A 27,867-nucleotide genomic window follows, 5' to 3' on the forward strand; every position below is an offset into this window, starting at 1 on the left:
CGAGGCTGCCCAAACACTCGGCCTCCAAGTCCAAAACGCTCCCTGATGGCGGTACGGGGGCAGGTATGCCTTACCCTTACTTGGAATTGTGCCTCCAACTCTATTTTTTTCTTGACTGCCTTGCACAGGAGGCTTTCCACGTGGTAAATCGGAAGAGAACCAACTAACCACGCGACAACGATCACTCTAGAGCCCCGCCAGGCTCCAGCCGCTGTCCACGCGCTCAGCATCAGCGGACCCTATGCACCGCCCAGGCGCATGCGCATGCGCACGCTGTGTATGTGTCGGGGGGTGCCAGGGACCAAGACTCCGCAGGAGCCAAGGGCGGGACCGGAAGTCAGTCTCTGTCTCTCGGTTGCTAGGAGACGAGTCTTCTACAAGCCAGACAGAAGTTCTGCAGCTTCTTTTCCTCCCTTTCTCCACTTCAGCTTCCCCAAAGCCTGTCACCATGTTGGAACCCGCAACTGAAACTTTGCGAAGTACCTTTCCCTCTTACATGGCAGAGGGCGAGCGGCTCTACCTGCGCGGGGAATTCTCTAAAGCCGCCCAGAGCTTTAGCAACGTGAGTAGCGCTGAGGTCCTCAAATTGCCTGGAGGACCCTGTTGGGTCTAATACTAACTCCTGATTGATGCACCAATATCCTAAATAAGCCCGGTGCTTGGTCATTTTCTACCAATTTCCATTTGCGTTCTTCATTCTCTGCATTAACAGTGACCTCTCCCTTTACTTTTACTTAAATGTTTTGCGATTAACTGACCTTTCATAGAGCAGTCTCGAATTCCCATCCTTGGCTGGTGATGGGTTGGGAGAGAGGCATGTAGAAGTTGCGAAGTGTCTGGCACACGGATGTTTATAGAAAGGAGGCTGTCAGTAAAACAATCAGCATTGTTACAGTAACCTTGGTCTAAATTGCACCACCACATCCTAAGGGGGTTGGATGCTGTTTCAGACTCGCTGCCCAGCATAACATATGCCAATAAGGAGGTGCATGCAGGGGCTATTATTACTCCATTTTATACATGAGAAAACTGATACAAAAGTTAAGCAACATGCTTAAGCTTACTGAATTAGCAAGCGGTAGAGGAAGAGAGTAAGCATCCAAATCTAGACACGCAGACTCCAAACTGAGACCCTATCCACGGTACAGTGCATTGGCACAAGTCAACTGTCAGGTTTGTTTGGTTTTGGTTTTGTTTTTTGTTTTTTTTCCCACCCAGAGGCTCTTAACCACTGAGCCACATCTCCAGCCCTTTTTATTTTTTATTTTGAGACAGGTTCTCACTAAGTTGCTTAGGGTCTTGCTAAACATCTGAGCCTGGCTTTAAACTTGCAATCCTCCTGCCTTAACCTCCAATGCCATTGGAATTACAGTCCTGCACTACTGTCCCTGGCTCTGTGAGATGTCTTAAAACTGTTAGCCCCCCCACCCCCTACCCCTCAGTGTTGGGCATGGAATCCATGGCCTCAAGCATGCTAGGCAAGCACTGTACCACTGAACTACACCTTCAGCCCACAGCCTGCCTCTTATTCCAAATGATGTGGTAGGATAGTCCATTAACCCATTCTAAGACTTCTGCTAAAGTCAAGCTTCTCAATTGCTATCTAAAGTCTTTTGTCCCTTTTAACCACCAACCACACCCTAAAACCAGAAATGGGTGAACAATTGAGTTTGGGAACCCTACCCCCACCCATTTTCCTCAATTAGTTTCATTGAAAGAAAAGGCTTGAGCCAGGTGTGGTGGTATGTACATATAATCTCAGCTACTCAGGAGTCTGAGGCATGAGGATCATGGTTTTGAGGCCAGCCTGGGCAACTTAGGGAGACCCTGTCTCAAAATAAAGAAATAAAGCCAGGTATGGTGGTAGATGCCTGTTAGCCCAGAGACTCAGAAGGCTGAGGTGGATTATTGGAAGTTCAAGGCCAACCTCAGCAATTTAAGGATGCTCAAAGCAATTCAGTGAGACCCTGTCTCAAAAAATAAATAAATAGGGGCTGGGGATGTGGCTCAAGTGGTAGTACGCTCGCCCAGCGTGCGTGTGGCCCAGGTTCGATCCTCAGCACCACATACAAAGATGTTGTGTCCGCCGAAAACTAAAAAATAAATATTTAAAAAAATTCTCTCTCTCTCTCTAAAATAAATAAATAAATAAATAAAAATAAAAGGTCTGGAGATGTTTTAAAATTGTTAGCCCCCCACCCCCACCGCTCAGTGTTAGGGATCGAATCCAGTCATGCTTGCCTAGCATGCTTGAGGCCATGGATTCAATGGTATTAATTTTAATACCTAAAATTAAATTAAGTTTTAAAAAGGTTGGATGTGTACTCAATGGTAGAGCACTTACTAGCATGTACAAACCCCTAGATTTCATCCCCAGTACCACCAGGGAGAACAAAAGAAGAAAAAGCTTGTATTCCAGGATGATGGTGATACATGCCTGAAATCCCAGCGACTCAGGAGGCTGAGACAGGAGGATCACAAGTTTGAGGCCAGCCTCAGCAATTTATTGAGGCCCTAAGCAACATAGTGAGACCCTGTCTTAAAAAATAAGGGCTGGGGATGTGGCTCAAGCGGTAGCGCGCTTACCTGGCATGCATGCGGCCCGAGTTCGATCCTCAGCACCACATACAAACAAAGATGTTGTGTCCGCCGAAAAAAAAACTAAAAAAAAAAAATATTAAAATTCTCTCTCGGGGCTGGTGATGTGGCTCAAGCGGTAGCCCGCTTGCCTGGCATGCGTGCGGCCCGGGTTCGATCCTCAGCACCACATACAAAGATGTTGTGTCCGCCGAAAACTGAAAAATAAGTATTAAAATTCTCTCTCTCTCTCTCTCTCTTAAAAAAATAAAAATAAAAAAAATCCAATCATTTTTATAAAATAAAATAAAATTTTCTCTCTCTCTCTCTTCCTCTCTCTCTCTCTCTCACTCTCTCTTAAAAAAAAAAATTAAAAAATAAAAAGAACTGGGCCCGGGCATGGTGGCACACTCCTGTAATCCCAGCAGCTCGGGAGGCTGAGGCAGGAGGATCACGAGTTCAAAGCCAGCCTCAGCAATGGCAAGGTGCTAAGCAACTCAGTGAGACCCTGTCTCTGATAAAATACAAAATAGGGCTGGGGAGGCTGGGGTCGTGGCTCAGAGGTAGAGCGCTTGCCTGGCAAGTGCGAGGCACTGAGTTGGATCCTCAGCACCACATAAAAAGAAAAATAAAGGTAATGTGTTTAACTACAACTAATAAATAAATAAAGGGCTGGGGATGCGGCTCTATGGTTGAGTGCCCCTGAGTTCAATCCCTGGTCGCCCCTCAAAAAAAAAAAAATAGAACTGGGGATGTGGTTGAGTGATAATGTGCCCCTGCATTCAATCCCAGAGACAAAAAAAAAAAAAAAAAGGAAAAGATAAGTCTAGTGGAATGGATAACCCAAGTTGCAAATTGTCCTAAAATCCATTTTGTTTGTCTTAGACTTTGAAATTTATTTTGAGGTTTGTGATTGAATTTGGCATACACAAAATATCCTGTGGCTTTATCACCTGAGTGGACCAAGGGGTTCATAAGCATTGGCAGAAAGTACCTCCACAGGTACTTCCCATATCTCAACTAATCCAGAATAGCTGTGATTCAGCTTTGCTCAAGATAAGCCACATGCAGGTCAATGGGTTCAAGGTGACTGAGCAAAGATCAGTGCTTTTGGTCTGCTAAGGCACAGAGGCCTGCTTGCTGACCTGAAGAGTTCCCTTGAAACTCTGCAGGAGGTCAGGGCTGCACTTTCTAGGTCAAGTTGCTAAACCTTGCTCTTCCAGGTGTCTGCCAACCTGACTGATTCCCTTCTCAGGCTCTTCACCTTCAGAATGGAGACAAGAACTGCCTGGTTGCCCGCTCAAAGTGCTACCTGAAGATGGGAGACTTGGAGAAATCCCTGAAGGATGCTGAGGCTTCACTCCACAGCGACCCAACTTTCTGCAAGGTGACCAGCTAGGTGGGACAACTCTTGCTTTCACCACTCACTGCCATTGCCTGCCGCAGCCTCTGGTTACCAGTAGTTGAGGAATCCGCCAGACTGCTTGGTGTCTGATGCCGTGTTTCTCTTCACAGGTCACCTGCTCGCCCTCTCTATTCCAACTTTGACCCTCAACCCAGGACACTTCTTTTCTGCCAAATCTGAGTCCTGTAAGGCCTTGTCTGTCCACCTTGATTCGAGTCTCTCTCCTTCCAGGGAATTTTACAAAAGGCGGAGACCCTGTACACCATGGGAGACTTTGAGTTTGCCTTGGTGTTCTATCATCGAGGTTACAAATTGCGGCCTGATCGGGAATTCAAAGTTGGAATTCAGAAAGCCCAGGAAGCCATCAACAACTCAGTGGGAAGTGAGTGAGCACAGGGCCTATGACCTTATCCAGGAAGGATCCCCGAATCCCAAGGTTTAGAGGAAGGGCTGAGGTTAGGTGGATGAGCAACCAGCCGCAGGTTCACTGGGAGTCTCAAGACTTGGATTCAGCTATTGCTCATGCTGTCAGGGATTAGAAACTTGTTGATTGGGCCAGGCACAGTAAACTGTCTCCTGGGCTGTAATCTCAGTGTCTCAGGAGGCTGAGGCAGGAGGATTCTGAGTTCCAAGCCAGTCTCAGCATCTTAGCAAGGGCCTAAGCAACTTAGCAAGTCCCTGTATTTAAATAAAATATTAAAAAGAGCTGGGGAGGGGCTGAGGTTGTAGCTCAGTGGTTGAGCGCTTGCCTCGCATGTGTGAGTCACTGGGTTCGATCCTCAGCACCACATAAAGTAAATAAACAAATAAAATATTGTGTCCATCTACAACTAGCAACAATAATAAAAAAGAGCTGGGGATGTGACTCAGTGGTTAAACACTCCTAGGTTCAATCCCATATCGAAAAAAGAAAACAAAAGAAACTGTACTGGGAGAACCAACTCCTGATCCTCTGTACGGAGTACTACAGTGTCTTTGTTTTCCTCAAAGCCACATTAGAAGGACTGTTTTGAAGTAGGCCTGTCTTTAGCCTGGAGTCACAGGGTCAAAGGAGGTCCTGAGTCCAACCTTCCCTAGGCCCTGGCTTCCTCCCTCACCACGTATATACAAAGGATGGGTTTTTACTCAGTAGCTCAGTAGCAAGAGGACAAGGGAGGTGAGTGAGAGCTTGCTGCTGTGGGCAGCAGAGTGTGGAAATGGCACAGGGCAGTTTACCATGTGCCCAGGCCTCCCTTTATTTGGAAATCTAACTGCCATGGCCTGGGGCTGGCGACGGCTGGCTAGCTCCTAGGAAACTCTTGTACCAAACATCCTGCACCGTTTGCCTGCTAGGCTGACTCGGGGCCTGCTCTGCCACAGCCTCCACTATCCTTCTGCCAAATGCAGCCATTTCTAAATGAAATATGTGATAGGTCATGCCTGACAGACTTGGCCAACCTGAGCTCCGGCTTCTGTCCTTGCAGGTCCTTCTTCCATTAAGCTGGAGAACAAAGGGGACGTGTTCTTCTTAAGCAAGCAGGCCGAGGTAAAGTTTCTGGTTCTGAGGTCATGTATGCCTGTGTCTAGTGGCCCTCTTGCCTGGGAGTGATTAACTCCTGCCCATCATGGGCAGTCATGGGATTCTGCCCCAACTCTAGAGGGGTCCTGTGTGTCTAGCTGTTGCCTGACCAGGCACGTCCCATGGTTCTCGGCCCACAGAGAGGTCCTAGAGGAGGAATGCTGAGAGCCACACCGAGTCGGAATGGCCCCTGGCATTTTGCCAATAGTATTGGTTGAGAGGCGAGCCATTAAGATGATGCTGGATTGATTTAATTGTATATTAGACCTTTACTGTCCGCCTCGGCCCGCTACTTGGGAATTCTCGCGGGGATTCCTGGAGAGTTCGCATTGGTTGGGGAAGTGCCAGAGGAGGGATTTCCGGTTGGTGGTTCCTGGAGGAGCCGTGTGGGTGGCGTTCGGGAGAGTTCCCAGGAGCGTGTGTGGAGTGTGCTGGTGGAGTTCAGAAATAAAGTTTGTTCCTGCTTCAGTGGCTCGTGATTTGTGCCCAGCCAGACTGCGGCAGAGGAATATGGAATCATAGGCTCTGGGCCATGGCTGGGACTCTGTGCTCCTTGCTGAGGCTCTGTTGGGTATCACTCCATTTTTCCAGAGTATGAAAGCCCAGCAGAAGCCTCATCCCATTAAGCAACTCCCACACCACACCAAGAGAGAATCCAAGCGGAAGGGCTCATTCAAGAGTGAGAAGACTATCCGCCAACTGCTGGGGGAGCTCTACGTGGACAAGGAGTATCTGGAGAAGCTCCTACTGGATGAAGGTTTCAGACCCTTTCTTGGCAATGGGGACTTGAGGCAAAGGAAATCTGGGGTGGATAGTTAATGTTTGAACCAGAAGCAGAGACTATCATAAATATTAACTGACATGTACACGTAGATGGGTTTTAGTAGTATTCTCATTTTACAGATAAGGAAACTGAGGTCACACATGGATGGGCAATGACTCATGTTTGGACTCAGGAGATCCAATTTCAGAGAGAGTGTTCGTAAGCACAGTGGTACCCTGGAAAGTAACAATGGAGATTTGGAATCCTTTACTATTGTATTAGCTTTCTGTTGCTGTGACAAAATACCTGAGATAATCATTTTATAAGGAGAAAAGATTTATTCTGGCTCATGGTTTCAGAAAGTTAAGTTCATGGTTGGGTCCATTATTTGGGGGCCTGTGGTAAAGCAGAACATCGTGGTAAGGAATGCATGGTGGAACAAAGCTGCACCCCTGATGGCAGCTGGGAAGCAAACAGAGAGGAAGGGGACACAGCCCCAGTGTTCTAACTTCCTTTCACCAGGCCCTACCTCTTAAAGCTTCCACCAATTCCCAGTAGCACCTTCAGCTGAGGACTAATCCTTCAACACATGAGCCTTTGAGGGACTCTCCAGATCTAGCTCATAACAACCACCATAGTCCCTGAAGGGCCATCCCCTAAGTCTTCAGTCTGTACAATGGGCTGGGCAAAGGGTTCTGGTGGAGAGGTACTCAAATCCAAGCACCTTAGTACTCATATTCTGAAACATTACCTAGTCCAATCCCTCCTTTCAGAGATGAGGAAATGGGGAGGAACTTGTCTAAGGTGACAAGCATTTTAGTGGTAAAGTCAACACCAGAACCCAGTCAATGCTCTCTCTCCCACACTGTGCTGCCAGGACACAGGACACAGGACAGAGCCTTGAGATGCATGTGTACAGAAACTTGGGGGTCGGCATTAGCTGATAAGCCTGAGCAGGGTCACCCTTGAAGCAAATGTCTTTTCTCTGGAACTGGCTTCCCAAGGTCATCTGCAGGGTTCCCTGTAAATCTTTGCTGCACAGATGGCCTTGCTGCTGGCGCATCTCCTAGGTAATGGACCTGAAGGCCTCCTGTGCTTCAGAGGACCTGTTGTGGAGGAAAGAGGTGGCCTGAGCACTACCCCAAGTGGCGTTGCAGCTTTGCAACCAGCTGTAGCTTCTGTCCAAACAGTGGGCGGGACTTAGGCAAACCCCTCCACGCATGTGCAGACACACTTGGCACCTGGGGAATCACTTGGCACCGGCAACCTGGGCCAGGTTGTGCATTTAGACACTTTTTCCCCCCTTTTTCCACATTTTTTTAAAAAATATTTTTTTAGTGGTAGATGGACAAAATATCTTTATTTATTTTTTAGGTGGTACTGAGGATCGAACCCAGTGCCACTGAGCCACAACCCCAGCCCTCCACATTTTTTTATTGGCGCATTACAGCTATACATAATAATGGGATTTTTTTGTTACATAGTCATATATGCACACAATGTAACAATAGAACTTGGCCAATATCACTCCCCAGCACTTGTCCCCTCTCTCCACACTTCCCACCCCCTTGTCCCTTTCCTATATTGATCTCCCTTTGATTTTCATGAGATCCGCCCCCCACACACACCTTTCTTATGACCTTTGACCTTGTGTGTTTGGATTGTTTTGCCAAACTCTGAGGAGGGAAAATCCATAGTAAATGGATGGTCTCAAGTTTCATCCATTTTCCTGCAAATGACATAATTTTATTTTCTTTATGGGTGAATAAAACTCCATTGTGTTTATATACCACATTTTCTTTATCCATTCACCTGTTGATGGAGGCTGGTTCCATAATTTGGCTATTGTGGGCTGTGTTTCTATATCCATGGGCTTGTATGTGTCACTACAGTATGTGGACTTTAAATTATTAGGATAAATACCAAGGAGTGGTATAGTAGGTCATCTGCTTTTGTTACACATTCATATATGTGGTTCCATGTCCTATCTTTTGAGGAACTAATTTCCACAGTGGTTGTACTAATTTACAGTCCCATCAACACTGTAAAAGAGTTCCTTTTTCTTTACATTCTCTCCGGCACTACTACTACTACTACTTCTTCTTCTTCTTCTTCTTCTTCTTATTATTATTATTATTAAATATTTATTATTTTAGTCGTACACAATACCTTTATTTTGTTTATTTATTTTTATGTGGTGCTGAGGATCGAACCCAGGCCCTCGCACATGCTAGGCAAGTGCTCTACTGCTGAGCCACAACCCCAGCCCCTATTATTAATCAGGAATTAAACCTAAGTGTGGCTTAACCACTGAGCCACATCCCCAGCCCTTATTATTTTTTATTTTGAGATAGGGTCTTTTTTTTTTTTTACCTTGACCACATTCTGCAGTATCAGTTGCATTGGTTATATTTTGAGATAGGGTCTTGATAAGTTGTTTAGGGTTTCAATAAATTGCTGAGGACTTGCTAAGTGGCTTTGAATTTGCAATCATCCTGCCTCAGCCTCCTGAGCCCCTGGAAGTACAGGCCTGTGCCGAAGTGCCAGGCTTTTTTGTTGGTATTCTTGATGGCTGCCATTCTAACGGGGGTGAGATGACATCTCAGTGTCTTTGTGATTTGCATTTCCCTAATAGCTAATGACGTTGAATCTTCTTTTCGTATTTTTGTTGGCCATTCATATTTCTTCTTTTGAGAAGTGTCTGTTTAATTCATTTGCCCATTTATTAATTGGGTTATTTGGGGGTTTTGCTATTAAGTTTTTTGAGTTCTTTCTGTATTCTAGATATTAAGCCTCTGTCAGAAGAATAGCTAACGAGTCAGGCACAGTGGCACACGTCTATAATTCCAGCGAGCGGCTGAGGCAGGAGGATTTTGAGTTCAAAACCAGCCTCAGCAACTTAACAAGGCCCTAAGCAACCATTCTGTATTCCTAATTGTTTCCTTTGCTGTGCAGAGAGCCCATTTATTAACTCTAGGCATTATTTCCTGACCTTCAGGGGGCCTAGACACTTTCTTCTCTGAGGATACATCTTGAAAGTGGGGATCCCTGAAAATTGGGGCTTCTTAGAGTGTTTCCCACCTGCCCCTTCTGCTATCTCCTTGCATATTGCCACGAAGGTTCTATGCCAAGGGAATGCCCGAAAGGGGGGACCCTGGCCTCATCCTGGCCTGGCTAGATCCACTCTGTCACCATGTGCTCTCCCTTTGCTCACTGTACCTGCAGCTGCAGGCAGAGCTCCTCATGGAGGGCCCCTCAGCAGGGCCCCAAGCCTCGATGAGGCCATCCCCTTAAACACTTGTCCTCTCTGTGTCGCCTTGCACCCCTTCCCCACAGACCTCATCAAAGGCACCATCAAGGGCGGCTTGACTGTGGAAGACCTCATCATGATGGGCATCAACTACCTGGACACCCGCAGCAACTTCTGGAGGCAGCAGAAGCCAATCTATGCCAGGGAGCGGGACCGGAAGCTAATGCAAGAGAAGTGGCTGCGTGACCGCAAACGTCACCCGTCACAGACGGCCCGTTACATCCTCAAGAGCCTGGAGGACATCGACATGTGTGGGTAGTATTCTCAGAGGGGCGGAGCAGGCGCCTCTGCTCTCTTGCCAAGTGAGGCGGGAACAGCTTAATAGCCTGAGCCCCCAACTCCACTGAGCTGTGGATGGACACTGGGGGGGAGTGGACACAGAGGAGTCACCCCATGAGCCTTGAGGAGACTGCCCTTGCCTCCATGTCACCTGCTTGTCTTCCCAGTGCTGACCAGTGGCAGTGCCGAAGGGAGTCTTCAAAAAGCTGAGAAAGTGCTGAAGAAGGTGCTGGAATGGAACAAAGAAGAGGTGCCCAACAAGGACGAACTGCTCGGGAACTTGTACAGCTGCATCGGGAACGCCCAGATTGAGCTGGGGCAGATGGGAGCAGCCCTGCAGAGCCACAGAAAGGACCTGGAGATCGCCAAGGAATAGTGAGTGCCTTCCAGGTGGCCAAGGGGAGACTCCACTACCGAGGAGTGGGGTCTGGGCCACTGTTCCAGCCTTTGCCAGGGTTGCTGGTGGCTTTGCTTCCGTTTTCTGCCCTCCATGCCTAAAGTAGATTCCCACAGAGGTAGGTGCCACCTGCCCAGGACCAAGGGTAAGGGGACAAACCTAGACTGTGTGCCTTTGCTCATCAAGAGGAGTATGATGGCTCAAAATTCCAAAAAGCTAGGGCCAGGCTTGGTGGCTCCAGCCTATACTCTCAGTGGCAAGAGGCCAAGGCAGGAAAAGCACAAGTCTGAGGCCAGTGTGGGCGACTCAGCGAAGCCCTGTCGCAGAATAAAGAATAAATAGGTCTGGGGATGTCACTCAGTGATAGAATGCTCCTAGGTTCCATCCCGGTACCACAAAAAGAAAGAAAGAAATAATCCCCAAAGTTCGCAGTGGTCTGCCTTTTATAGGTAATTTTATTCTTTTTTTAAATATTTATTTATTTAGTTAGTTTTTTAGTTTTTGGCGGACATAACATCTTTGTATGTGGTGCTGAGGATCAAACCCAGGCCGCACTCATGCCAGGCGCACGCACTACCGCTTGAGCCACATCCCCAGCCCCGTAATTTTATTCTTATATCATCTCAGCAAGCATGCATTAAGATTCAGAGATGCCAAGGACTGCTAACCTCGGGAACACAGCGGTGACCAAACCGAAGAGTCATTTCTGGGGTCATTCCTTGCAGATGTCAAACAAAAAGTCACATAGCCACTTAATTGCAATTATGATAAGTGTCATAAAGCGAAAGCACAGGGTCCAGCCCTTTGAGAAATACCTTCCAGGAGGACTTGACTGGGCATTGGGAGCTCACACCGCCTGCACAAGGCCTGAGGCAGGAGGAAGCTGGAGGCTGGAAGGCACAGAGTGTTGCCAGGGCAAGAGGCGGGCAAGGGGAGGCTGGAGGATGTGGGCAGGGGTGGGACCAAGCAGGGCCCTGCAAGCCATGGTGCTGAGAGTCAGGGAGCCCTGGCTTTGGCATCTGTGCCATCCAGCTGTGGGCCCTTAAATGGACAATGATGGCCCCTACCCTAGTGTGGAAGGGAGGATGAATGTCAAAACTTTGGGCCCCTCGTAGGGCATGTGACTCAGTGGCAGAGCACATGCCTCGCATGTGCAGGGGCCTGTGTTCCATCCCAACACTGCAAAACGAAGCAAAGCCTGGGAAGAGCGTCTGGCGTTGATAATTACACCATCAACTCTCCCAGATATGAGCTGAGGGCTTGGTAGGAGGGTCCTCCCTTTGTGAGCATCCTAGTTCTAACCCTTGGAGTCCTTGTCCACTCTACTGTCCAGTTCCTCCTTTCCCCACAGTTCTGCCTCCCTCTTGGTCTCCCAGAACCCCGTTCACTCAGCTCCCAGCCTTGCTGCTGCTGCTCCCACAGATCTCCGAAGATCTGCCCTTTGTCTGTCAGCTCTCCATCCCTGGTGGGAAGCAGGCAGTGAATGGTCTCTCTTTGCGGTGGTTGGCCCCCAGGCTCTCTCCAAACGCACTCCTGCAGGGTCCTCCTAGAACAGCCCTCCAGGGGGCTCCAGTCTCTCTGAAGGTTGGGCCTCCAGCCTTCCCCTCTTTCCTTGGCCCCAGATGGGGTCCTCCCTCCTCTCCTTTCTTTTTCCTGCAGTACTAGAGATTGAACCAAGACCTTGAGAGATGTCCTGTATTGGCCATTCCAGAAGTGTGAAGAAGGGACCCCAGGGTTGGAGACAGATGTGTCTTTGATTCCTGGCTCTGCTACATAAAGCTGTGTGGATCTTAAGCAATCTCCTCAGTTTCCTCGTCTTTCAGGAAGGCATGATGATGCCAACTGACAGGGATCCTGAGGATTAAATAAGATGTGTGTAGGTGGTTCCTTGGATCCAACCAGCTACCATTCACTAGTGACTCAGATCTTTACTTCTTGCCCGACTTGGCCAAGCCAAGACCTGCCTGTCCACTGACTCCAAGGCATTTCCCTTTGGATGTCCCAGATGAATATGGCCAAATAAGAGCCCGTTTTCTTTTTCCCAAACTTCTTGTTCTGAGGTTCCCTAACCCAAAAGCCTCTCACTCCCCCAGGGAAGAAGCCCAGGAGGCTTCCCTGTTCCTCCCTCCCTCACCGTTCACACCTGGCCCTCTTAGACTTTGGACCTTGGAAGGAGCTACATAATGGGCACCTAGCAAGTGTGTGCAAGTGACTAAGTAAACAGAGGTGTTCCTTAACAATGCTCTTTCTTCTAACATCCAGGAACCAGCCTCACCGAGAAGCACTGGTCTTACAAGTGCGTTCTCTGTCCCCCATTCTAATCGGCCCCTTCCTGATGAGCCCCTTATTGTCCAGCCCAGCTCTCATTTTTTGTTTCCCTGAAGCTTGTAGGTTTGGTTGCTTGCCTTCTCATAGCTGTGAGTTCTCATTCCATATTAATATCAGGGATAAATTTGTATATGACAGCGTGTTTGTGCACCATCCCATGACACAGTGCTTGCTCGGGGAGGGGAGACCAAGCAGAGGTGCTGAGGGGCCAAGGCGAGGGACAGGCAGGAGCACTGTGGGTGGGGAACCTCAGAGAAGACAGGTGGGTTATCAGGGTGGGCCCGGGGAAGGAGAAGGGTGCCCTAGGCAGAGAGAATGGGCGGTTTGGGGAACCGCAGATAGCGTGGCTGGGCTGGGAGCCAGGACTCATGGAGAGCCAATGCCATCCTGAGCGGGCCAGCCTGCAGCTGCTGAGGCCCAGGAGGGAGTAGGTTTTACACAAGCACTACCATGTTAGCTTGTTTGGGAACTGGGTGGTACTGAGGGTAAAGCTTGAAAGTCCCCCCCACCCTTCTGCTCACTTCCCTTGGGTCTCCTTAGAAAGTGTCCTTCTGGTCCCTTTTCTTGTGCTTACCTACATGCTAATACACATGCACAGGATTTTCAAAGCAAAAGCAATGATTTCTTTTTTTTAAAAAAAAATTTTTTATTTTTAATATTTATTCTTTAGTTCTCTGCGGACACAACATCTTTGTTTGTATGTGGTGCTGAGGATCGAACCCAGGCCGCACGCATGCCAGGCGAGCGCGCTACCGCTTGAGCCACATCCCCAGCCCAAAAGCAATGATTTCTGTGTTAAAAAAAAAAAAAAAAGAATGAGAGCCAGGCACAGTGGTTTACACCTGTAATCCCAGCAGCTCAGAGACTGAGGCAGGAGGATTGTGAGTTCAAAGCCAGCCTCAGCAACTTAGCCCTAAGCAACTCAGCAAAACCCTGTCTCTAAAATACAAAAAGGGGCTGGGGATGTGGCTCAGTGGTAAAGTGTCCCCGTGTTCATTTCCCAGTACCAAAAAAAGAGTCCACTTTTTTTTTTCTGATAACTTAAAACAGCACACATCTATTCTCTTTCAGTTCTGTGAATTAAATCAATTTCACGGGGTCAAAATCACAGTGCTGGGCTGGGGATATAGCACAGTTGCTAGAGTGCTTGCCTTGCATGCACAAGGCCTTGGGTTTGATTCCCCAGCACTAAAAAAAAAAAAAAAAAAAAAAAAAAATCCCAGTGCTGTGTTCCCTGCAGAGGTGGAGGGGACGATGCATTTTGCATCCTGTTCCCTTGCTGCACCCTCAGAGCACAGCAAATGCTTCCAGCTGCATCATTATTATTTTTTTAGATGTTAATGGACCTTTGTTTTATTCATTTATTTTTCTGCGATGCTGAGAATCGAACCCAGTGCCTCACACTGGGCTCTCTACCACTGAGCCCCAGCCCCGAGCTGCACTGTTTTTTAACACAGGCAACATACAAAGTCTATGCTCCAGTAATCTGACTTTTTAACTAAGTATATCACAGACTTTTTTTCATCACTAAAAATTGCCATTGTTAGAGCGTGGATGACATTCAGATTGTTTCCAAAATAATCATCACTTTAATGAATGATCTTGTCACACTATTTTCTTGAAGTAAATTTCTAGAAGGGAAATTGCTGGATCAGAGGGGATCTCTGAAAGTTATTGATTGATGACCCTCCAGGAAGGTGCTGATAAAGGCCATCAGAGTCTCCACCTGGAACCCTGAGTCCCCGAGGCCAGGGCCCTGCTTTTGCCTTTTTTTTTTCTATTTTGTGGTGCCTGTCACAGCTCTTCTCTCGAAAACAGCTTGTTTTGCTTCTTCCCCACAGTGACCTTCCTGATGCAAAATCAAGAGCCCTTGACAACATTGGCAGGGTTTTTGCCAGAGTTGGGAAATTCCAGCAAGCCATTGACACGTGAGTGATCAGTCCCCACACCAGGGCTGGGACCTCCTGCCCTCACGTGGGGATTCTAGCCTAGGGCCAGAATGTCAGGCAAGGAGACTTCAGAAGAGGGATGGGGGTTGGCTCCTGGCTCTGCTAGGTGACGATTGATTGGCAAGCCAATCTTTTTGTCAGGGGGGATCAAAGCCACAGCTTTGCACGTGTAAAGCAGGTACTCTACCATTTAAAGCTCTGAGCCTCCTCAGTTAAATTCATAGAATTTATGGAATAGAATCAGCATTTTCTCAGTTTCCTAGTGATCAGAATCACCTGGAGTACTTGTTAGGTCTAAGAGTACTGGGCACCAGGTGCGGTGGTGCATACCTGTAATTCAAGTCGCCCAGGAGGCTGAGGCAGGAGGATCACAAATTTAAGGCCAGCCTTACTGATTTAGTGAGGCCCTAAGCAACCTAGTGAGACTCTGTCTCAAAAATTAAAAAGGCTGGGTATTTAGCGCAGTAATAACACATCCCTGGGTTCAGTTCCCAGTACCCCAAAATTTGAGAGTTGCTTGGCTTCTTTGCTGAAAATTCTCATTCTACAAGTCAGGGTTGAGGCTCAGAATTTTTTTTTTTTTCTGTACTGGGGATTGAACCCAGGGGTACTTTACCACTGAGCCACATCCTCAGCCTTTTTTATTTTTTATTTTGAGACACAGTCTCCCTAAGTTGCTGAGTCTGGCCTTGAACTTGCAATCCTCCTGCCTCAACCTCCTGAGTCACGGGATTACAGTTGTCTGGCACCATGCATGGCTTCAGAAATTCTTTTTTAACCACACTCCAGGTGATTCTTACCTTTGGGCAGTTCAAAAACAGTGGACAAAGCGACCCTTGAGACTTCCTCTGAGGCTGTTGTGTGACTGTGTGGTCCTGTGGATTCACTGAGGACAGTATCTGAACTCCCCAGGTGGCCTGACTGCCAAACTCTGATGTCCAGCCCTGGGGCTAGTTAGCTTCTGGGGCAGGGGCTAGCGGTTAGTCCTAGGAAGCCATGGGGGAGGCCCAGACCTGGGAGAACCTGCTTCCTGGGCTCACCCACCCTTCCTGGAGAGAAATAGGCCGTCGGTCCCCTGTTGCTTGATCCAAAGACTTGTTTACCAGTTACCTTCTTTCCACATGATTCAGTCTCCTGATAGCCTGCCTTTGGTGTCTGTGGCTGAAAGAGGAGGATCAGTGTTTACCCACCCATTAGTATCTTGTTGTAATAAACTGTTTTATAATAAAAGATGCTTATTGTTAAATATTAATTTGGAGAATAGAGAAAAGTAGAAGAAAATATTAGACCCACCACCCAAAGACCAGTACTTGGGTTTTTTGTTTTTCATGCTGGTCTTTTTTCTGTGCCAATTTTTCTCTCATAGGTACTTAAAATTCTTAAACATTATTTTGATGTTATTTCAAGTGCTGTCTTCATTTATTCATTTATTTATTGGTACTGGGTTTGAACCGAGGGTGCTTTACCACTAAGCTGCATCTCTAGCTATTTTTATTTATTTATTTCTTTGTTTTGAGCATGGTCTTGCCAAGTTGCTGAGACTGGACTTGAATTTGTGATCCTCCTGAGTTGCTGGGATTACATGTGTGGGCCTAGCTCACATGCTACTTTTAAACATTATTTTCCAGGGTTGTGCCAAATTTGATCTCATTGATTTTTTAAAATATTTTTTAGTGTTGATGGACCTTTATTTTATTCATTTATTTATTTGTGGTGCTGAGAATTGAACCCAGTGCCTCACACATGTGAGGCAAGCACCCCACCACTGAGCCACAACCCCAGCCCCTCCCATCCCATTGATATTACCAAAATAGTTTAGTAGTTTTGAAATATGTTAATGCTAATTAACTGCACACCTGGGCTGAAGGTTAAGAATGAGTCTTATTTTGTCACCTAGCAGGAAGCCTTGGTCTCCTGTGGCTGATAGCAGAATTTTAAGGAAAGAAGCTGACCCTGGTTTTTCATGTCACCAGGTGGGAAGAGAAGATCCCTCTGGCTAAAACTACCCTGGAGAAGACCTGGTTGTTCCATGAGATTGGCCGCTGTTACTTGGAGCTGGACCAGGCCTGGCAGGCTCAGAATTATGGTGAGAAGTCTCAGCAATGTGCCGAGGAAGAAGGGGACATTGAGTGGCAGCTGAACGCCAGCGTTTTGGTGGCACAGGCACAAGGTAACAGGCTCAGAGATGAACAGCCTTCAGGCCCAGCTGCCATCCTCAGGCTGGCTTGGTTTAAGCAAAGTTTGATTAGGGATACCTCAAGAGCAAGGAGCTGCAGACCAACACAGCATCATGCCATCCTCAAATTATTAGTCAGTTTTACATTACTACAACTAATTACCTAAGACAGGCTACTCTATAAAGAAAAGAGGTATTTTTAGCTTATAGTTTTGAAGATTTGAGGTCCTGACATTGGCATTGACTGGGCTCTGGTGAGGGCTGTTAGGTCAGTGGCAGCGACTTGGTGGCGACTTAGTGGCAACATAGAACAAAGCAGCCCACACTGCTTTGAACATCAATCAGATGCCGGCAGAAACACCTGTCAATCAGCCAGATCTCCTGACTAACGCCTGTCAATCAGCAGGACCCCCTGGCCAATCCTGGAGTTCAGCCAACTCCCCTGACCAACTCCAAGGGGGCAAGGGACCCTAGAGACACCTTTTCCTGTCCCAAGCCCTTCCCTTCCTGCTGTAAGCCCCATAAAAGTCCAGTCTGGTCGAGCTTCCACGCGGTTTCTCCTCAGACCCTTCTCCTGTCCCCTCTGTGGGTCTGATCGAGTTCCGCCCGGGAGTGATGTCTCAATAAAGCCTGTTCAGCGGCCCTTTTAAATCTGCCTCCTTTGGTTGCTGCCTGCCCAGCCTGATCTGACAAGGGCTTCTTCTTCTTCTTTTTTATAGTTGTAGGTAGACACAATACCTTTATTTTATTTATTTATTTATTTTTATGTGGTGCTGAGGATGGAATCCAGTGCCTCACACATGCTAGGCAAGTGCTGTCCACTGAGCTACAGCCCCAGTCCCTGGTGAGGAATTCTTACTTGACTGTATCATTTCATGGCATATTGCAGTGGCAGAAGCACATACTGGACAAGCAATCGTGTTGCCAAACAGGAAGTCACAGGACTGGGGGACGCCATCTTCAAGGGTTTATAACAACTTTCTCAAGAAAACTACCAAATAGTTAGTTGCCTGAGAACCGCCTTAATCCCTCTGGGGTAGGGTTCCCAGTGACCTTACCCTAAGCCTCACCTCTTTAAGCTCCCACATCACCACACTGGGACTGGGCTCCTAACATACTAATTTTTTTTTTGTGGGGGACATTTAAACCATATCCAAACCATGGTAATAGTGTCCATGTATTAAGCCACTGGCTCTTGCTTGCTAGGTATCTTTTACTCAAGCTTTTTTTTTTTTTAGTTGTAGTTGGACACAATACCATTTATTTATTTATTCATTCATTCATTCATTCATTCATTCATTCATTCTTATGTGGTGCTGAGGATCGAACCCAGCTCCTCGCACATGCTAGGTGAGCGCTCTACCGCTGAGCCACAACCCTAGCCCCTCAAGCTTTTTTTTTTCAGGGATTGAACCCCGGGGTGCTTAACATCCCCAGGCCTTTTTTATATTTTTATGTTGAGACAGGGTTCCACTAAGTTGCCCAGGCTGACCTCACACTTACAATCCTCCTACCTCAGCCTCCTGAGTAGCTGGGATTACAGGAATGTGCCACTGTCTCTGAATGAATACTGATTCTCCATCTCTAATGTGTATTTGAAAAAAATATATATTTGACCTCACTTACTGTGGCTCTGCATATTTTCAGAATTACATTTGGATCTCCTTTTAAAATTTGACTTATGGACACAGATCCTCCTTCCTCCATGAATCCCAAAGCAATACTTGGGAAGGGGTGAATCTTGGGTGTGCACAGTTATAAAGAAAGCAGCGATGTTTGTCTATAATCCCCACTACTCAGGAGGCCGAGGCAGGAGGATTGCAAGTTCAAAGCCAGCCTCAGCAACTTAGTAAGACCCTGTCTCAAATTAAAAAAAATAAAAATAAAAGGCTGGGGACAGAGGATATAACTCAATAGTAAAATGACCCTGTATTCCATTCCCATTAATTGGGGGGTGGGGAGCATCTGGGAAGACCCTGGCTGGTTAGTGCTTTTCCTTCCTCCCTGAACTGAAGTTCTTTTGCGGGGGGCAGGGAATACCTGGGATTGAACTCGGGGTCACTGAGCCACATCCCCAGCTCTTTTTTGTATTTTAGAGACAGGGTCTCACTAAGTTGCTTAGGGCCTCATTAAGTTGCTGAGGCTGGCTTTGAACTTTCGATCCTCCTGCCTCAGCCTCCAGAGCCACTGGGACTACAGGTGTGTGCCATCACGCCCAGCTCCCAGCCCTTTTTATTTCTAATTTTGTGACAAGGTCTCACTAAGTTGCCAAGGCTGGCCTGGACCTTGTGATCTTCCTGCCTTGTCTGTCCTGTTAGCCGGGTTACAGTCATGGGCCACTGCACCCATTGGTTTGGGCAGAGTGTGAAAAACTTGACCATTTTTAAAGTATGGATTTCCTCTTCTAGAAAAATATAAAGATGGAACAGGATGGGGTTGTGTCCACCACCCTGGAGACACATGATGTGTGCATTGTCCCTATCCTGAAACCCCTTCCCTCACTGACCCCTCTGAAGGGTAGATTCTAAGGCTCAGGCCTGTCAGTTCCAGTCCTCACGGGTGAGATGGGACTGGGCATCTCAGTGGTGCTGCCCATGCCCTGGGGCTGACTCCATCTAGCCCCTCAGGCTTCTCAGGCCCTGGGTGTGGCCAGGCAGGCCAGGGCCTCCATCTTGCGACATAAAATATCACAGTCTCCCTGTGCTGTGTCTCCCCCTTGCTTTCCAGTAAAGCTGCAAGACTTCGAGTCGGCTGTGAACAATTTTGAGAAGGCCCTGGAGAGAGCGAAGCTGGTCCATAACAACGAGGCACAGCAGGCCATCATCAGCGTGAGCCTTGGTCCCCCAGCTGGGCCTTGGGAGTGGGCAGTGGGGCTGGGGCTCCCCTCAGCCTTTTCAGTTGGCCGCTCATAGCAGCTTATTATCCACTGCCCATAGGCACTTGCTAGGCAGGCTGATGACTCTGCAGTGTGGCTGCCACTGTGCATTGTCCCTACCCTGAAACCTCTCAGCAACCTTACATGCATCATTGTATTTGAAACAAACAAACAAAAAACCAGAAAAAGTTTTACAGAACATTTTTACCTCCCCTGTGTATGATGTGCATTGCTATTTCATATTGTCTTTTATTTTTAAAGATACAGGGGCAATCTGGGCACAGTGACGTCTGCCTAGATCCCAGCTACTCAAAAGGCTGAGGCAGGAGGATCCAAGTTCAAGGCCATCCTCAGCAATTTAGCAAGACCCTGTCTCAAAATCAAATGTAAAAAAGGCTGGGGATGTAGCTCAGTGGGAGAGCACTTGTCTAGCATGTAGCACGTGTGAGGCTCTGGATTTAATCCCTAGTACTGTGAGAGAGAGAGAGAGAGAGAGAGAGAGAGATGGGGTGATGCACACTCTGTGTTCCAACCTTGCATTGACTTCCTGCACTCAAGCAAGCCTTGTGCCTCAGCCTCCTGAGTAGCCCAAACTGTAGGCACGTGCCATCATATCTGGCTTTCCATTTTATTTCATCTAATGCCGCCTGAGACCTACTAAACTGATTTTAGGACTTGCAGTTTGAAAATTGCCACCTCATCCAAGAGACAACAGGAAGTACAGTGTGAATTCCTCTTTTTCCTGTTTCAACCCTTTGTTGGTTCTCAGTGTCTGGAAGAAGGTTCCTGGCTTTTCTCTGGGAGGTGGAAGAGCCTCTGGTGGCCTCTCCCCACCCTGTGGCTCTTGCGCTGTCCAAGCAGGCCAGTCCCCACCCCACCCCTTGCATTTCAGCTTCAGCTCAAACCAGCCCCGGCTTTTCCTGAGCAGGTTCTCCTGTGCCTCGTGGCCTGTGCCCTTATCATTGCCTGGAATGTTCTAAACTCACCTTCACTTGGCTACTTCCACTCAACCTCGGGTTTCAGCTTAGATGTCCCATCAGGAGGCCTTCTCTGACCCCTTGGTCTGGGTGAGGTGACATTTCCCTTCCCCAGCCATCTGTGTCCCTGTGAAAGTCCACATCACTCTATTAGAATTGTCCTGACCTACTCAGGAAGCAGCCATTAGCCACCCTCAGCAGCAGGACCTTGGGAAAGGAGCAGGGACCCTAACACTTCTGTTTGGAGCAGGGCCTCGTGGCTGCCTCGGGATGGCAGGGGTTGGTCAGGCCCCCTGAAGGGACATCCAAGCTGAAACCTGAGGTTGAAGTTAGCCAAGTGAAGGAGAGTTTAGAACATTCCAGGCAAAGATAAGGGCACAGGCCACGAGGCAAGAACACTGAGGGTGTGACAGCCGGTGGGCCTGAAGAGAAGCTGGAGGAAACCGAGGGTTTCCTCAGGCCAGCAGAGGAGACGCTGGGCCTGGACTCACGGGCTGTAGGGGTCACGAAGGCAGCAGGGTGGGGTCAGCCTGCCAGCTGGACTGGAGGGCAGGGATGACAGAGAAGTGACCTGACACACTGGGTCTTGTGAGAGGCTAGTTAGGCCAGTTGTGCTATTGGCAAGAAAACACTCCCAACAGGCCCCACGGGTCCCAGGCTGTCCCCTGTTTCCACACACCCCAGGGCAACACATCATTGTCCTTCTGTTGAGGGACAGCTGTAGTACACATCCTGCCTGTAACTCTGACCTCTGGGGGAAGAGCACCCAGGTCACTAAAGCCCTGCCACGTGCTCCTCTGCTTCACAATTCACATGCAGGGTCCCTCCTGCTTAATTCTCTTCTGCGTGAACAGCCTGCAAGCAGACAGCATGGCGATTCAACTCAGAAAACATTTACTGAGCAGTATTCAGTATTGGTTGTCAAGCCCAAAGTGTCTGGCTATGCTCTTGGCTCACAAGAAACTGTGTCAGCAGGAAGATTTAAACAAAAGCACCAGTTGGGTGCAGTGGCGCACACCTGCGATCCCAGTGACTCAGAAGGCTGAAGCAGGAGGATCACAAGTTTGAGGCCAGCCTCAGCAACTTGGCAAGGCCCTAAGCAACTTAGTGAGACCCTGTCTCAGAATTTAAAAAATCAAAAGGAGGGGGTTGGGGTTGTGGCTCAGTGGTACAGTGCTTGCCTAGCAATGTGTGAGGCACTGGTTCAATTCTCAGCACTGCATATAAATAAATAAAAGATCCATGGACAACTAAAAAATATTTTAAAAATATTAAAAAACTAATTTAAAAAATAAATCAAAAGGACTGAGGATGTCGCTCAGTGGTACAGCACCCTGGGTTCAGTCCCCAGTATGGGGTGGGTAAGGTGCAAAGAAACCCAAAAATCAAAAACCCTGGTTTGTGACCAGCACCGTGAGGAACCAGGGGAATTCAGAGTGAGAGCCCAGTGTCCCCTGAGGCAGGCTGGAGGCTTTCCCAGCAAGAGGATTTGAGGTCACCTTGAAGGCTAGGCAGTAATTTGAAGGGAGTTACTTGGCTCTTAGCAACTTCCTGTTGGACCAGGAACCTGATCCCTCACCCACCTGGATGGGCATCTCTGGGCAGGAACTTACAGGGCAGACCACTGGGACCCTGAGAGGAGGCAGGCCAAAGATGCCTTCCAGATGCACAGGCAGGGCACAGTGGCATGAGCTTGTGGTCTCAGCTACTCAGGAAACTGAGGCAGGAAGATCATTTGAGCCAGGGAACTCCACGCCAGCTTGGGCAACAAACATAGGGAGACCTTGAGACCTCCAAGACCTCCATTTTACAAAAAAAAAAAAAAAAAAATGGGCTGGGGGTCTGGATCAGGAGTAGAGAGCACTTTCCTAGCATGCTTCAGTTCCTGGGTGACATCTCCAGCACTTCCAAAACAAATATATAGAGAGAAAGCACACAGGCTGAGCCCTGAGAATTGAACTTGAGCTAAGGAAACTGCACATGTCCTGGAAGCCCCTTTTGAAGCCTCAGCCCTTCGTCCCCTCCTCGGCTGGCTGCCTCGCTGAGTGTTCAGAGGCTTGGGTTATCTTTGGACACTGAGTGAAGCCAAGAGTGGCATTAGGTAAAAGGGTAGAAGATAGCAGACCAACCAAACTCCCAATGAATGCCTAAGCCCAGGAGGAATGAATTGGACTGACTTCCAGCCACGTGTTTCTCATGCACTAACCCCGGTGCAGAAGGAAACCCAAGGTGGCGGGGTTTCGCCTGAGCCCTGCCTTCCAGTCCCCAGGCTTGGGAAGGGAAAGGAAAAGATGCAGATGGCAAACAGGGGTTCAGAGCGTTCACCAGCCCCTCTGCTCTCCATAGGCCTTGGATGATGCCAACAAGGGCATCGTGGAAGAACTGAAGAAAACTAACTACAGGGAGATGCTCAAAGACAAAGGTGCGTCCCCGGAACCCCCAAAGGGCAACTCCAGTGTCCTCCCGGGTCTTCTCTCCCAGCAGTCCTGGCCACACTTTCCAGCAGCTCCCCCAGCCAGGGTGGCACTGTCCACAGGGCCTTCTGATTCTGCAGCCACAGCCTTTCCCTAGCAGAGGACTGGGGAGGGTTGGGCCCACTGTGGGTGGGGCTCTGTGCCCAACCTGTCAGCGCTCAGAGCCCCCTCTGCTGTGTGCTCTTGCTCCTGTGCATGGTGGCACTTCCAGGCAAAGGGGCTCCTGCGAGGCTGGAGTGCAGAGGCCACTATTTTGCTTAACAGCGGGGCCTGACAGCACTGTTTCTCAGAAGGCTTCAGGGAGTAGCCGTCTGTGACCCTCTGTCTCCAGGCTGCCCTTGCCCACGGGGAAGGAGTGAGGGAAGAGAGGCAGAGGATGGGCACGTCCAAAGGAACTGGGCTGAGAGTAGCAGCTGGTCTCCATCCATTCAGGGCCTTCCCTGGGCCAGCCCTTCTTCTAAGGGCTCTGTACGCACTGACTCCCTAGCCTTCCCAAAACACTGCCAAAAAAAAGTATATTTAGCTTAATTTGATAGATGAGGACACAGAGGCAGTGGGGTTAAAAATCCACAGTGGCTTTCAATATTGACTTTGGAATCTGTGCTTTTACCATGGCTCCACACTGTTTCTGGTGACAGATGGCCTGTCTGCTTCCGTCTGTGGAGTGCGCCCCTTACCTCAGCCATATTGCAGTGGAGGGTGGGGGCGGTGGTCCAGGAGGACAGAGTCCAGGGCAGATTCCTGGCTAACACCCTCCAGGCTCCAAGGATCCATCCTTTCTGGTCCTCCAGGTCATAGCAGCAAGAGGTTTCTAGACACCAGAACAGCCACGTGACAGTTCTGTTATCTGGCGCCTGCCACGTGGCAGCTGAATCCCCTCAGCAGCCCTCAGAGCTGCTCTAAGAAGCCACAGGAGTGATAGATGTGAAAATAGAAGGGGCAGATGGGAAATGGCAGATGCTCCAAGCAGCCCTTCCACCCTTCTGCAGGCTGCACACTAGGGAAAGTGTCTTTTGGGGTCCTCATGCTGAAGACACTGTGGCCAAGGGCACTCCTGGCACTTCCTTCTCAGAACAGCAGGTGGCAGCATTGCTTATTTTTTCACCTCCAATGGCAGAGAGCCTCAGTCCTGTGGCTGGGAACCCAGCAGCTTCCAGAAAGAGAATGAAGGATTCAGGAGGGGATTGGTGACTTTTCTCTGTAACTGTTAAAAACAAGGAGTGAGAATCCCTTTGGTCATAAAACAGCAGCTCTCTAGCTGATCCTGCTGCTGGCAGCCTTTTCATATTTTTACAGGAACCCTCTTAACAAACGATAAATATGTTCCTGTCATGGTGGCACCCACCTGTAATCCCAGAGGCTCGGGAAGCTGAGGCAGGAGAAGTGCAGGTTCAAAGGCAGCTTCAGCAATTTACGATGCCCTAAACAATTTAGCGAGATCCGGTCTCAAAATTAAAAAGGGCTGGGGATGTAGCTCAAGAGTAAACTACCCTAAAGCACCTCTGGTTCAATTCCCAGTCCAAAAAGAAATATATATATGTGTATATATATATATATATATATATATATATATATATATATATATATATACACACACACACACACACACACACACTTCCCAGAGAAAAAGAGAATATGGCTGAAGGAGGATAGTGGAGAAAAGAATCTGCCGCCATTTCCCAGCACCTAGGCTACTTTCCACAGGGAAGGGAGGGAAGAGAACACAGGCTCTTGGGTTGGACCATCCTACATTCAGCTCGACTCTTCTGTACTTGCAGTGACCATCGTGTGATTTTCTTTTGCGGGTCTGGAGTCCTTTGACTGCAGATTCCAACACTGTGCAGTTTCCTGTTGGAAGGGTGTTGGCCCCTCACATGCTGCCACGTGGGGTGGCGTGATCAAGGAGTGATGGTCCCCTTTCCTCCTTTTGGGAAGGGGTCCATCAACACCAAGGGAAGGAGCATGTGAAAACAGTCTCGGGGCTTTTCTCTCAGGAGCAAAGGCCTCCACAGACGTAGTGATGACCAGGCCTTCACCTCTCTTCCCTTCTTTGTGCTGTTTTTCAGAAGAGGCCCCTGCCCTGAATGAAGACAGAACAGTGGAGGCGAAGGAGAAGGAAGGGAAGAAAGGGAGGGAGGACACCAAGAAGGTGATGAAGAGCTGGGAAAGGGAGCAAGGGGAGAGCGACGGAGACACAGAGGACGAGGAATTCAAGGACGATTCTCAGAGACAGAAGGCAGAGAAAGCCAGAAGAAGCTTCAGGGAAGATTCCAGGAGAGTGTCGGAGGGCAGGACGCTGCTGGAGGTGGACAGGAGAGAGTCCAGGGAAATTTACAGGCGGCCTTCAGAATTAGACCAAGAGATTTCCGGAGAATTAAGCACAAAGGCCTCAGAAAGACTGGAGAAAAGAGTTTCTGAAGTAAGTTCAGGAGAGAAAGAACCGGGGGAAACAGAAGAAAAAGAAGAAGTGGAAGCGGAGGAAACAAAAATTGCCGAAGAAATGGAAAAGGAGTAGAGTGAAGCCTGCCTTACCAGGCATTAGCAGGAGGCTGGTGCTCGAGGGCCACGACTCCTCTTAACTGGATTTTCAAGCTGAGATGTGTTTTTGATGGGGGGGGGGAATGGGAAACAGGTTCCCACAGGTCACCTCTACCTCTTTCTATCACTAATTTCTCATTAAATATGTATCTTTCACTTTTGCAAACCCTAAATATCATTTTGCCCCCTCACTCCCACCCGTTTTCAGAAGAGCCTCATGGAAGAAATGAGAAAGGTGATCTCAGACAGGTGAAGAAGCAGGTGAGCTCCAGGGAACCCAGAAAGTTATAGTCGTTATTATTCTTTGGTACTAGGGATTGAACCCAGGGACACTTTACCACTGAGCTATGTCCCCAACCCTTTTTTATTTTTAATTTTGAGACAGGGTCTCAATAAGTTGTTTAAGGCCTTGCTGAGGCTGGGCTTGAACTAGCGATCCTCCTGCCACAACCTCCCGGGTTGTGCCACTGTGCTAGACTGGAAACCAGAAAGTTTTAAGGGAGAAGGAAAAGAGAACGGCCTGGGAGTAGTGGTGTGTCTACCCAGCTCCTAGCCCCTGGTTCACCCAGCAAGGACCTACTGAGTGCAGGACTGGAAGACCACACCACAGGAAGGATCAGTGTTGGCTGGAAAGGCCTCAGCCATCATCAGCAATCATACTGTGGGCTGACTAGGCCCCAAAGCAGAATGAAAGGAACGAAGGGAACGCTGGTGCTGGTGGTTGCTCTAAGGACCCAGAGGAAGAGAGATGGCTTCTGCCACAGAATAGCAGGGGAGCCTGGGAGTAGGTGCTGCAGAGGGACTCCACCTCTGCCACCTCTGGGTGGTCCAATCAAGTAAATCAGGCCACTAAAGCTTGTTTCCTCCTCTGTACAACAAGGAACCTGCCTCCAGGATTGACCTGAGAATTATGAGTGCAAAGAAACTCTAAAAAATCCAAGCATTCAATGGCTTTACTGGGGAGGTGGCGGCCTAGCAGTTGGCCAAAGAGGGTAATTCCTTTACCACGGTGGTCCTGGGTCAGGGATGAGGCTGACTTTTGCTGAAAAGGAGCCAGGACTATGTTCAGGAAACGTGAGGTGGTTGCAAAATTTACCGCAGTGACCAAAAACTAGACAATTTCTTTTTTTTTTCCATTTAAAAAAATTTTTTGAGGGGGGATAGCAGAGGATAGGAAAGGCAGCAGAATACAACAGACACTAGTATGGCAATATGTAAAACAGTGGATGTGTAACTGATGTGATTCTGCAATCTGTATACGGGGTATAAATGGGAGTTCATAACCCACTTGAATCAAAGTGTGAAATATGATATATCAAGAACTATGTAATGTTTTGAACAACCAACAATAAAAATTAAAAATAAATAAATAAATAAATAAATAAAATAAAAAAAATTTTTATGGGCTGGGGTTGTGGCTCAGTGGTAGAGTGCTCGCCTAGCATGTGCAAGGACCTGGATTTGATCCTCAACACCACATAAAAATAAATACAATAAAGATATTGTGCCCAGGGCTGGGGATGTGGCTCAAGTGGTAGCACGCTCGCCTGGCATGCGAGCGGCCCGGGTTCGATCCTCAACACCACATACAAACAAAGATGTTGTGTCCGCCGAAAACTAAAAAATAAATATTAAAAAATTCTCTCTCTCTCTGTCTCTTCTCTTCTCTCTCTCTCTCTCTTAAAAAAAAAGATATTGTGCCCAGCCAAAAAATAAATATTTTAAAAAAATTATATCTATTTTTATGTGGTGCTGATGATCGAACCCAGTGCCTCACACATGCTAGGTAAAGGCTCTACCACTGAGCTACAGCCCCAGCTCCCCACTTAAAATTTTTATTATGATTGATTGCGGTGCTGGAGATGGAACCCAGGGCTTCCTGTATACTAGTCAAGTAGCTCTACCATTAAGCTACACCCCAACCGCACAGATCAAGTTTTAAAGAACTGTTGCAAAAATCAATGAATAAATGCAAAGGCGCACGATAAATATCAAATTTTAAAGACAGGATCCTATTCTGCAGTTTAGACCCTATCTCTCTCACTGAATCCTAATCCCATGGGGCTGCTGGGGAAAGGTGATTAAGACCCTAGTACAAGAATTAATCATTAATGGGGGCTGAGGACGTAGCTCAGTGATAGAGCATGCACCAGGCCCTGGGTTCACATCCCAGCAAAAGAAAATGAAAGAAAGAAAGAGAAGAATTAATCCTTAACATGTTTAAGCAGAAGAGGCCGATCGGTGGCTCCCGGGGGCGCAGG

General features: G+C 48.1%; 1 protein-coding gene across 2 annotated transcripts; it reads left to right on the forward strand.

Annotated features, from left to right (window-relative positions):
• The first annotated feature begins 313 nt into the window (after nucleotides 1-313).
• Nucleotides 314-27,124, forward strand: Odad4 (outer dynein arm docking complex subunit 4). 2 transcript variants are annotated; one of them, XM_046423983.2, is made up of 12 exons: nucleotides 314-562; nucleotides 3,833-3,964; nucleotides 4,214-4,364; nucleotides 5,446-5,507; nucleotides 6,132-6,297; nucleotides 9,640-9,864; nucleotides 10,060-10,267; nucleotides 14,459-14,545; nucleotides 16,540-16,736; nucleotides 19,470-19,570; nucleotides 22,941-23,016; nucleotides 25,135-27,123. In XM_046423983.2, the coding sequence occupies exons 1-12, from the start codon at nucleotides 449-451 to the stop codon at nucleotides 25,581-25,583; spliced, it is 1,968 nt and encodes a 655-aa protein (XP_046279939.1). In that variant the 5' UTR covers nucleotides 314-448; the 3' UTR covers nucleotides 25,584-27,123. The 2 variants fall into 2 exon arrangements, with proteins under 2 accessions (XP_046279939.1, XP_046279938.1); XM_046423982.2 differs by having other exon boundaries at nucleotides 546-562; nucleotides 3,833-3,976; nucleotides 25,135-27,124.
• Nucleotides 27,125-27,867: the final 743 nt, after the last annotated feature.

The sequence above is a fragment of the Marmota monax genome, unplaced genomic scaffold (assembly GCF_021218885.2).
Source record: "Marmota monax isolate L192 unplaced genomic scaffold, Marmota_monax_Labrador192_F-V1.1 WCK01_AAM20220418_F8-fsc00569, whole genome shotgun sequence".
NCBI classification, from domain to species: domain Eukaryota; kingdom Metazoa; phylum Chordata; class Mammalia; order Rodentia; family Sciuridae; genus Marmota; species Marmota monax.

What these genes read in the sequence shown, in the direction of transcription:
- Odad4 (XM_046423983.2), top strand. Translation starts at nt 449, where the DNA reads ATGTTGGAACCCGCAACTGAAACTTTGCGAAGTACCTTTCCCTCTTAC. An exon ending in GCGACCCAACTTTCTGCAAG is followed by an intron (nt 3,965 to 4,213) that starts GTGACCAGCTAG and finishes CTCTCCTTCCAG; the next exon opens with GGAATTTTACAAAAGGCGGA. An exon ending in GGAGATGCTCAAAGACAAAG is followed by an intron (nt 23,017 to 25,134) that starts GTGCGTCCCCGG and finishes GCTGTTTTTCAG; the next exon opens with AAGAGGCCCCTGCCCTGAAT.